This window comes from Leiobunum rupestre, chromosome 2, assembly GCF_980474605.1.
Source record: "Leiobunum rupestre chromosome 2, qqLeiRupe1.1.hap1, whole genome shotgun sequence".
In the NCBI taxonomy this organism is placed as follows: Eukaryota; Metazoa; Arthropoda; class Arachnida; order Opiliones; family Sclerosomatidae; genus Leiobunum; species Leiobunum rupestre.
In genome coordinates, this window is record NC_143385.1 from 41,604,555 (window position 1) to 41,616,811 (window position 12,257).

General features: G+C 36.9%; 1 protein-coding gene across 8 annotated transcripts in view; it reads left to right on the plus strand.

The window, feature by feature from the left end:
- sick (sickie) overlaps window positions 1-12,257 on the plus strand; it is a 363,513-nt gene that overhangs the window by 278,502 nt on the left and 72,754 nt on the right. For 7 of the 8 annotated variants that reach the window (XM_090165613.1, XM_090165609.1, XM_090165611.1 and 4 more), the window contains one exon: window positions 10,168-10,188. The exons of the other annotated variant lie outside the window; for it this stretch is intronic. In XM_090165613.1, coding sequence (XP_090021739.1) covers window positions 10,168-10,188 — 21 coding nt within the window. The remainder of the gene's footprint in view (window positions 1-10,167; window positions 10,189-12,257) is intronic. 8 annotated transcript variants of the gene reach the window in all.

Here is a 12,257-nt window from a genome sequence, read left to right on the forward strand (position 1 = left end):
GGATCGACCCTTACGAGAGACCTACTTTTATTATTCCTGCAGCCTATCTAGTAATGGAATCCTCTCGCTAACCGCCATAACGACCTACTGTTGCTTGAATACGCGTTTTTGGGATTATAGAAATGTCTGGAGCGCTGTTTCGGGGCTGCCAGAGGTCAGGGAAGACAAGGAAACGTCTTGGAAGTTGAAAATAGGCCTAAAATCTCAGGTATTTTTAAAAATATACCAAGAAGTCAGAGAATTTGAATATTGGCTTATAAGGGAAATGTCAGGGAATTTGAAAATCGGCATAAAAGTTTAGAGAATTAGAAATAGACCTATAACAGGGTTCGTACACGACCTTGGAAAACCTGGAAAAGTCAGGGAATTTGAAAATCGGCATAAAAGGTTAGAGAACAGGGTTCGTACACGACCTTGGAAAACCTGGAAAAGTCAGGGAATTTGAAAATCGGCATAAAAGGTTAGAGAACAGGGTTCGTACACGACCTTGGAAAACCTGGAAAAGTCAGGGAATTTGAAAATCGGCATAAAAGGTTAGAGAATTAGAAATAGACCTATAACAGGGTTCGTACACGACCTTGTAAAACCTGGAAAAGTCAGGGAATTTGAAAATCGGCATAAAAGGTTAGAGAATTAGAAATAGACCTATAACAGGGTTCGTACACGACCTTGGAAAACCTGGAAAAGTCAGGGAATTGGAAAATTGGCATAAAAGGTTAGATAATTAGAAATAGACCTATAACAGGGTTCGTACACGACCTTGGAAAACCTGGAAATGTCAGGGAATTTGAAAATCCGCATAAAAGGTTAGAGAATTAGAAATAGACCTATAACAGGGTTCGTACACGACCTTGGAAAACCTGGAAATGTCAGGGAATTTGAAATTCGGCATAAAAGGTTAGAGAATTAGAAATAGACCTATAACAGGGTTCGTACACGACGTTGGAAAACCTGGAAAAGTCAGGGAATTTGAAAATCGGCATAAAAGGTTAGATAATTGGAAATAGACCTATAACAGGGTTCGTACACGACCTGGAAAACCTGGAAAAGTCAGGGAATTTGAAAAGGTTTCCAAAAGGTAAGGAAAAAGTCAGGGAATTTGAAAATTATTCCAAAGGTCAGGGAATTGGAAAATGATTCCAAATGTCAGGGAATTTGAAAATGATTCCAAAATGTCAGGGAAAAGTCAAGGAATTTGAAAATGGTCCAAAAAAGTAAGGGAATTTAAAAATGGTCCAAATAAAATGTATTAAAAATATATATTAAATATTTTTCAATATTTTACCTCTAATCATTCATTTATTCTACAAAAATGGTCAGGGAAATTTGGGAATTTGATCAGGGAAAACCTGGAAATGTCAGGGAATTTAATTCCGGAAATTGGGTACGAACCCTGAATAAACACAACGTTATCCGACTCTGTGAATAAAATATTCGAGCCAAGACGTTCGGTGGGGAATAGTAAACAGGAAACTGTCCTCAGTGTAGGTTGAAAGAAGGACACGAGATGGCTGTTCTCCGGAACCAGTCGCCTTCGTCGCGTAAACATTCGCGGTTTCGCTCTGTCTGGGCGGGTCACCCCAGACGCCAGTTCCAATTTTATCATCGTCGTAACACAGACCCAGATCTCGTTATTATATTGCTCTTCTTTGCTCGCGGGTCGATCGTTTTCGTGGCATGAGATATTCTTGGATATTCATACGCCATAAGCAACGTAACAACGATAAGTATGACAATTAGCCAGCCATATCATATTTTCCTGCTTAGGGATTTTTTCAGGGGTACACCAAGAATGAAATTAGGCAATAATGGACTAGAAGAACCTCTTTAATTCAATAGTGAACCTATGCTCGAAATTTCACTTAAGGTGTGAATTCTAGAGTTATAAGTCGAAAAATGACCGAGGCCTTTTTCCGGAAAATTTTCAGTATTTTTCCCAAAATACTAAAAAAAAAGGTTTCATTCCATGATTAGTCTATTATTGATTGAAAATTTAAATTCGCCTCATTTTTTCAAATCTAAAAGTAGAACTAAACCTCTAGACTAGTTTAAACTGATTAACAATGTAGCACTTAATGTTTTGAAGTATGTTTACTGATACTAGACATTTTATATCCATAAAAAGTTAAAAACATAAAAAACCCTTAAAATGTATTTTTTGTGTTTAAATTTTTTATTTTTCCGATTTGCGGAAAATTTTCCGCATTTTATGTTTTTTTATAGATTCCATAGAAAGTTTTCTTTGCGTCGTAAAGAACAGTTTCTTTAAACTTCTTACAAGTTTTTCTTCATTTCTAAATAATATTTTCCCAAGTTTTCTGTAAGAATTTAATAGATTTTTATCAGAATTTGTTAATTATTTTATTTCAAATTTTATCTAATAATAGAAATTTTATAACGACCTTTCTATCAGTTTTTCTATAGAACACCATTCACCCTCCATAGAGCTATTAAGATTTCATAGAGATTGGATAGAAAGTTTTTTTGCGGGAGATACATATTCTCTATTAATTTGAAAACATAATCGACCGTTTGTTTCCAATTAAAATAGATACTATATTCGCCACGCCCTGAGTGATTACTTCTTTCCTAGTAGTAAATACGAATTCGTGCGATTTTTTAAAACGACCCGAGTAGCATTTTTTTTTTTCATTTTAAAATTGAAATATTCAAAGCTTTGTCCAATTATATTTACTTAGGAACACAACGCGCATATAACACGTATTTAGATGAAGTGCATTAACCCCGCTTGAGTTAAAAAAAAAAATTTAATTAAGGTACTTTAACATCATGGCCGCGAGATAGGAAAAGCAATTCCCACTGAAACATTTTTTCATTTGGTCGTTTGCCAGGTGGCCGAGAACCGACACGGGCGCCTGAGTGCCCGTATAGGGGGCGCTATGAACCGAATACGTTCATCTCCCTTATTCCAAATTTGCCGCTGTCTGGCTATGATTAAAAATACCTATTACCTGAAATAAAACGGAATAAAAAATAGTTTAATACCGGACTATAGATTCGAAACATCGTAACTCGAACTTGATCGAATAACTCAGTTTTGAGCATTTTACAGGGTTTCCATAGTACCTGGAAGAGTCGGGGAAATTGAATGTGGGTCTAAAAGTCAGGGAATTTGAATGTGGGTCTAAAAGTCAGGGAATTTGAATGTGGGTCTAAAAGTCAGGGAATTTGAATGTGGGTCTTAAAGTCTGGGAATTTGAATGTGGGTCTAAAAGTCAGGGAATTTAAAAGTGGGTCTAAAAGTCAGGGAATTTAAAAGTGGGTCTAAAAGTCAGGGAATTTGAATGTGGGTCTAAAAGTCAGGGAATTTGAATGTGGGTCTAAAAGTCAGGGAATTTGAATGTGGGTCTAAAAGTCAGGGAATTTGAATGTGGGTCTAAAAGTCAGGGAATTTGAATGTGGGTCTAAAAGTCAGGGAATTTGAATGTGGGTCTAAAAGTCAGGGAATTTGAATGTGGGTCTTAAAGTCTGGGAATTTGAATGTGGGTCTTAAAGTCTGGGAATTTGAATGTGGGTCTAAAAGTCTGGGAATTTAAATGTAGGTCTATAGGTCGGGTAGTTGGAATGTGGGTCTAAAAGTCGGGGAATTTGAATGTAGGTCTAAAAGTCGGGGAATTGGAATGTGGGTCTAAAAGTATGGGAATTTAAATGTAGGTCTAAAAGTCAGGGAATTTAAAAAATTGTCTATAAATCAGGTAATTTAATTTGGGTTGCAAATAGCAATCCTTTACTAAAATATAGGCAAACAAATTGAAAATGGCACAAAATAAGGCCGGAGATGGTTTAAATTCTTGAAAATTGTTCTGAAATGTTTTTCAGGGTGCAGTTTAATCGACATTATGAGGATCGAACTCAATAGCTTTGAAAAAAGGGCCCTAAATCCTTCTAAGGGCCCCGAAAATTATTAAAATAGGGTCCCTGTTGTTCTTGGTCTACCAGACCAAAAATCCGAACTATTTTCCCATGGATACTCGCTGTTTTATCGTACGGACAAATACCCGAATGTGATTGGTCGGATCTCATATGACGAAATAGATAAGAGGGAGGAGCAACCTTAATGTTTCAAATGATTTTGTGGGCCTTCAATTTGAATATTAGTTTTAATTTTGAATTTAATTACATATAAATTAACTTCCATAATTAGTCTAATATTGTTTGCAAATTTAAATAAAGTGGCATATTATGATTAACAATGTAACAGTATTAATGTTTTGTAGTTTTGTTTACTGTTATTAGACATTTTATATCGATAAAAAGTAAAATAATTAAAAACCTTTTAAAAGTAATTTATGTTTCAATTTTTTTTTCCGATTTGCGGAAAATTTCCCGCATTTTATTTTTCCGGAAAATTATACACTCTATTGTCATTGTCGCTAGTTACGTTAGCAGATAATTTTCCGAATCAGTGTTAATACTCCTTTTGAAAGGGTTGATTTTCCCAAAAACCCGATATATGAGAAGTTACTACGTTTTTCTTCTCGACGTTTTGTGGAAAAATGAAAAAGAATCCTCGCCGCGGTACCATCTCATTTCGGCGGTGGCCGCGCTTTCGGTTCAGCGCTCCGTCTTGCGGGAATATTAAGCACTTTTCTTTCGTCCGTTATCAGAGAAGAAACATTTCATATTTATCGATTCACATCACGCTCTGGGATCGCCCCCCCCCCTGGTGGATCTCGGGGCCATTACTCCTCCCACGTGACACCTCGAGCCCCCCCCCCCCCCGCAACCACTCGTGATTTCGCCCCCCTCGCGCCCTGGGGTAACCTCACCCCTGGTCCTGCTTCAGACAACCTGAGGTTATTTTTACAGCCAGGGCTGCTTGTTATTGAATGTCCTAAACGCGTACGGGGCACCCTCGGTCCTTTCAAGTCGCTCCTGACCCTGATATTTCATTGGGGACGTCCAACTCCGAAGAGTTATTACCCGAATTGCAACGGACTTCAAAGCGACGCCGACATTGGCGGCGTGCCTTTGTAGTCGCCCAACCGTGCTGCTCTGCTATCTGTCCCTTTTTTAAACACCGATATTCACCTAGTATAATATTCATTATTAATGTTTCAAATAAGTTGATTTAAGGTCGACGTACTTTTATTAAAAGTCCAGCGGTTAATTACGTAAATGCCGTTAACTTTGCATATATATAAATATTATTTGGAAATGTTTGCTAAAATACAGGTTAAAATTTGTCAAATTTTGGCCTGAAAATGACAGGGAAGACCTGGAAAAGTCAGGGAATTAAAAAGTGAATCTAACAGTCAGGGAGTATTCGAGTGGAGTAAACGAGTACTTGATTAAGGGGAAACTTTATCTTATTCCAGTCGAGTTTCGACCTCAAAAATGGCCGAGTACTCGATGATGTTCGAATACTCGCACAGCCCTATCCTTCAATACTTTCACTTTAAAACGAGGGGTCGGACACTTGCCATTATTTTGTACGGGATTTTGGGATTTCGTAGAGATTTTGGCGATTTTAACATTACTTTTTGAAGTGATTTTGGGATTTCAATGTTAATTTACCATAGCGAGAGTTAAAAGATTTTGTAATTTCAGACAATGTGTACGGGATTTTGGTAAGTGTCCGACCCCTCGCTTTAAAAGATAAATTAGCAGCGCCCTTAAACATGTCCACACTTTAACTTTTACGTCTGAGATAGACTTTTCCTTGCTTTTGGATTTTTAATGGTTCCCATTCCTTTGGATTTCTTTATTTAATTTAACCGTGAAATGCATATTTCCTTCCATTTGGAAAGAAAGATGCATTTCCCGGTTAAATTAAATAACGAAATCCCTGCATTTTTTAAAAAGTCAAGATTGTATTAATTTCTACTTCGTGAGAGTGGCTATGCTGAAACGATTTTTGCCGTTTCTTACAACCCCCTCCTGCCCTAACAGTAAAGTCATTTCCCCCAAATGAAACAGTTTAGTTCAACTGACTCCATTGAAGCTCACGCCGGTGATGTTTTTCCTACCCCCTCTCGGGGCGTTGGATCATCTCAACACAGAAATTATCCCGAAGTAGAGAGGTTAAGCAGAGCACTTAGAAGTTTGAACAACAACGTCAGGAGTCAGGTGCACATTTTAGACGTTTCAATTTTACAGTTGGTCGAATATTTAACAACTTCAAAACGACGTAATTTATTTCTAGTGTTTAAATACAAATACTGACAATTATAATTTTCCAATTCAACAAATCGAGACAGAGTTATGACAACAAATTATTTATCAAGTGCTCAGCATTCTTTTTAAAAAGCGTAAATTATTGTTTGAATTGAAAACGTCTAGACCTTGTGCAATTAAGAGTATACAAAGAAAGAAATTTGTGGTACAACCGGGCACACGAAGAAACAAATAATTTTATCTCGGCAACACTCATAACGCTTGTTTTAGTATTGTTCAAACGACGTTTTCAATTCTTCGTGTACCCTGAGTCAGCGAAATGTGAGCAATTTGTGAAAATTCGATTGCAAACTTACTTGTTAGGTTTTTGCATTATTTTCAAACCAAAAACGCATTAATGTGTTTATTTCTTTAAAAGCCAAATCAAAACGCATTTTTTTCGCAATTTAAGACATGGTTTTATTGATATTTCTGAAATATCGTTTGGCCCGTAAATTATTTAGTACCAGAATATAATTTGAGTTGAAAAATCTAAGTCTACTATATAAACTTGAAAGAAGTAAGTTGGGGTATCTTAAGGCAAAGAAAGTTTGAATTGCGCTGGTTTTCTCCATATTTTGGTTTTGGTCGTTAATGCTTTTGTGCTTTGCACGGCAGAGCGGTTCCTAATTTATTTTTTTCTTGGAACCCTAAATGATCCACCTAATTCTGGCGGAACACCAACTCATTTTACTTATCTAAAAAGACTCTTGACACAAACAAAGATGGCTGCGATGCTAATTCCTCGGAACCCCAAGATTCCTCTAAACACCTTTTGGGGACCGCTGTTCTAGAGCACTTTGCTTCACCTCTCACTTATTGAACGAACTTAAACACGAGGGAAAGTAAAAAGCGAAAGATTCTTAAAATCTTCCTGATGTCTCCAATCAGGGTTCGTACACGACCTGGAATACCTGGAAAAGGTGGGGTGGCGGAGTGGTTAGCACTTTCGCCTCGCAGAAAGAGGAGCCGGGTTCAATCCCAGCTTGTGGCACTGGGTGGAAACTCGGAACGACTCCTTCCGCGTTGAGTTTGCAAGTTCTCTCCCCACTGGTTTAAGGGGTTTTTCCCCGAGTTCTTCGGTTTCCCCTTCCATAAAAACTTGTCTAGGTTAACGGTAATAGTTAGTGTAGGGAGCTGTTGGCTCGATCTCGTGGCATGTAGGGCTTGCTACCACCCTCCTACGCATCGTAACCCGGCCACCTGAATTAAGGGCTTCAAAAGTCGCATGATGGCTTAGGCCTAAGGTGGTGCCTGGGGTATTAGCCTAGCTGATTAAGTCAGGGAATTTTAAAATGATTCGAAAATGTCAGGGAATTTTAAAATGATTCCAAAATGTCTGAGAATTTTAAAATGATTCCAAAATATTAGGTAATTTAAAAATGACGCCAAAAAAATCTGGCAAATAATTTTTTTAAAGAAGTATTAAAAATACATAATCAATATTTCTCAAAACATTAATTTATTCTACAAAAATAGTCAGGGAAATTTGGCAATTTGGTCAGGGAAAGCCTGGAAATGTCAGGGAATTTAAATCCGGAAAATTTTCTACGAACCCGGCCAATTCTGAAATGCCCTCAAATCTTCCCTTTCAGCAAATAACGAAAAAGATGGAAAGAGAAATTGCAATAATCGCGAGGTGAAACTCATCTCTCTCTGCTCTCTTTGCGTAGATGACGCTTCATTTCAGTTGCAGGCACTCGTTGGATTCGCTTCTAGAGAGAGAATGAAGATGCGAGTTGAATTCTAGTCGCTGCTAGTTTATTCCGACTCGTGAATTCTTAATTGATCAATTATTATTCAGAGAGTTTCTTCAATCCCGCCTCTCTCTGGCTACGAGCACACTTCTTATCCTTTCTTTCTGTTCGGTGTCGCTGTATTAAATGACAGTCCAGTGTCTTCTTTTTGATCCGATTATGACCCCTAATTGAGCCATTGTTCTCCTGTTTTGTTCATTCGCGTTGAAAGGAACGATTTATGGCATTTTTGTATCACTTTTCCGTCGTTTGGTTTTTGGAGATAATATTATGATATTCTTAAATTTGCCTGAAGCAATTTTGTTGATTAACTCTTCAATTATTTAGTAAAAAAATCTAGTACTTCACAAACCAGCTGTAAACCGTACTTTTTTTAATTCATGAGCGAAGTGGTAGCACTTTCTCATCGAAGCAAGAGTCGGGTTCGATCCCGGCTTGTGGCACTGGGTGCAAACTCACTTATTAAATAAATTTTGAAGAAACGTTGTATCAAGAATGTATTTATTTATACCTAGGGAGAATGTCTATGTCGAGACCGTTTTTAGCCTTTCTCTCAATCCACCCGTTGGTCCCCCCAGTACGCTCCTCCGCTTAAAATAAAATGAATAGTCCCGGTATTTCATTGGCTGCTTAAAATTTACGTCACCTAACGCGATGGTAATCAAACGCCGGTGACGTTTTGTCTCCCCCCCCCCCCCCGCGCGAGACGTGGGAAAGGCGTTCAACGTGCCCGGCGATTGTCGCAACATAATTATTCTTCCTAAATATAAATAAATACATTCTTGGTTGTATATATCTCTCGTAAACAAGATACGTTAATATTCACCAGGGAAATAAAATACAAGTACACTAAAGCTAAATTATTAATTTAAAATAAATAATAATGGGACTAGGAAATCCATTTTACATATCACACTCAATATAAATTATTAAGCTTTAAACAATGATCATCTCAACAGAAACTCTTGGCGAAGAAACCTTTTTACCATATAACATAAAATAAAATAACCTAACGTAACGTTACCCAACCTAACATATCCAAAATGCACATGTTTCACACTTTCGAAAAATAATTTAAGTGCTTCCAACCGATTCTCAGATGACAGTTCTGTGGCTATATCAGGTATCAGATTATCCGGATTTACGTTAGGATATTATCAGACCAGTTACTGGGTCAAAATGATAACCAGCTTGATTAAACCCACAGACAGATTGTAAGCAGATTTTCGATGCCCCACAGTTAACAAGTTCCTTTCGAAATTTTGATTACTGTTTAATTTGATTTGCCTTTATATATATACTGAACGTATAAGTCAGACATCTGTTTGACTAACTGAATCTGGAGATATCAATTACATCAGATCAGTTATTTGGAATGATAAATCAGTTATTACAATTTTGTATCAGATTGATTTTTGAGGGGAATATAAAAGATAAACCTACTCTGACAATGTGAGTAACTGATTACCTTCAGATAATCTAGGAATATAAAGGATAAACCTGCTCTGAGTAAATGATTACTTTCAGATATCTAGGAATATAAAAGATAAAACTTGCTCTGAGTAACTGATTACCTTCAGATATCTAGGAATATAAAAGATAATTCAGCTCTTGGTAACTGATTACCTTCAGATATCAAGGAATATAAAAGATTAACTTGCTCTGAGTTACTAATTACCTTCAGATATCTAGGAATATAAAAGATAAACCTGCTCTGAGTAACTGATTACCTTCAGATATCTAGGAATATAAAAGATAAACCTGCTCTGATTAACTGATTACATTCAGAAATCTAGGAATATAAAAGATAAACCTGCTCTGAGTAACTGATTACCTTCAGATATCTAGGAATATAAAAGATAAACCTGCTCTGAGTAACTGATTACCTTCAGATATCTAGGAATATAAAAGATAAACCTGCTCTGATTAACTGATTACATTCAGAAATCTGGCAGTATAACAGTTATTATGACCCGAATAACCCAATCAGTAGGCCGTTGCAAGTAGTAACTCTACATACGTACACTAACACTAATCCAACACATTTATTCGCCCAATTATTAAGTGTTTTTTATTTCTCAATCCTTTCAATGTTTTTATTTTGATTTTGTGTATTTTTCTTTTCATTTTACACCCGTTTTTGTTTTGGTTGTCCACTCGTACAATTGCACTGTTTTATCACTCGATCTGCACTTTACACTCAATCACCACTGCGTCTTCGCACTCGATACAGTCAACACCTCACTCTTCCACGGTAAGTTCAATCAAAACGCAATGGCTAAAAGAGGCAGAAAAAGAAACAGAGCATTCTGGTTAACTTTTGTGCTTTTCAAAAATGCGTAGAATATAGTGGTGTGTTATTTATGCATGGCTACGCCAAATTACTTTTCCCGCTTTTCGAACAGAAACAACATTATTTGTTCGTTGCTCGCGCACTATCTCAAAACCTTAAGTGTATTATCAATAATGTATCCAGACAATACGTGATTGCAAGCTAGGAGCCACAAACGCAGCATCCCACACCAGGAGAACGCAACCCGTCAAAAGTCCTTCATTTTCTTGTGTACATTTTTCATTGGCTAGACGCATTATCGCCTGCTGCCGTCGGAAGGGGAAAATTCGGAAATTGTCTTCGTCCTTTCCGTAAAACGTGCAGCGTCAAGGTTCGTCCAATGAAATTTGTACACAGCACTACCTTAGCCTGTTTAAAGGCTAGCTGCGTTCTCCTTGTGTTTGTTGCTCCTAGCTGCAACCAAGAACCGATTTATTTATTCATTAATTAATTAATGGCTTTAAATGTTGCTTGATGACTTAAGACTAAGGTGGTGCCTTGGGTATTATTATTATTATCAAGTTCAAGTTTATTTTATTCTTTCTGATTTAAAATATACAAAATTCGATGCAAGGGTGAAGTCATGAGTTACTTATACAGGGTTCGTACATGACCTGGAATACCTGGAAAACCTGGAAAAGTCAGGGAATTGGAAAATGTTTCCAAAAGGTCAGGGAAAAGTCAGGGAATTTGAGAATGATTCCCAATGGTCAGGGAATAGTCAGGGAAATTTAAAATTGTCCGAAATAGTAAGGGAATTTTAAAATGACCCCAAAAACCAATCCGGAAAATAAATTTTTGAAAAATTTATTAAAAATACATACTAAACATTTTTCAAGATTTTACCTCAAAACATTAATTTATTCTACAAAAATGGTCAGGGAAATTTGGAAATTTAGTCAGGGAAAACCTGGAAATTTCAGGGAATTTAATTCCGGAAATTTTGAACGAACCCTGTTATAGCCCTGATTCTTATTATAACAATGTTTAGATGATTTTTAGCATTGTTTGAATTCCCCCAAAGCTCTCTTTCCCCCTGAACAAAATCAAATCAGTATGATATCTCATTGGTTTCCTATTTGAAGCGCTGGGGGGAGCTAGACCATGATGTCAGCGGAATGGGCGTGGTCTATCTCCCGGCAATCTCTATAGGGTGCAGCCCACATATTATCCGTTCACTCAAGTACATACTGGCGTGTATGTAGGAATCCAATTGGGTGGGTGGGCGGTACGTGAATCATGTCGGTTCGGCCAATCTTGGTATCCTTAAACACCACGAAATGGAGCGATTGAGGTTAATATTTAATGCGCGCCAAGGTTTTCCCCCGTCTTGCCCATTAATTATTCTTCTGGTTTGCAAAGTGCGGTTGGCGCTGGACCATCCATCTTCCGATGAGCCGCGAGAGTCAGCTGTTATTTGATTTATAATTAAAATCACTTTCCCCGGAATTGATATTACACATTTTAACGTTGCGATATTTTTACTCGCTTAAATCGACTTGGGTTAAGTTGTATTTTGACAATTACTGATAGATAGTATATTGATATTCGTTAAGTTTATGATGTCTTTGTAGAATTTTATAAGTCAGTTATTTACAAATCTCATTTACTGAACTATACTTTCATGGGGTGGTCACAGTAACTGGAATAGTCAGGGATTTCCTGAAAAGTTAGGAAATATTTACACAAAAGTTACGGAATCTTAAAAGTCAGGGATTTCCTGAAAAGTTAGGAAATATTTACACAAAAGTTACGGAATCTTAAAAGTCAGGGATTTCCTGAAAAGTTAGGAAATATTTACACAAAAGTTACGGAATCTTAAAAGTCAGGGATTTCCTGAAAAGTTAGGAAATATTTACACAAAAGTTACGGAATCTTAAAATTCAGGGATTCCCTGAAAAGTTAAGAAATATTTACACAAAAGTTACGGAATCTTAAAAGTCAGGGATTTCCTGAAAAGTTAGGAAATATTTACACAAAAGTTACGGAAT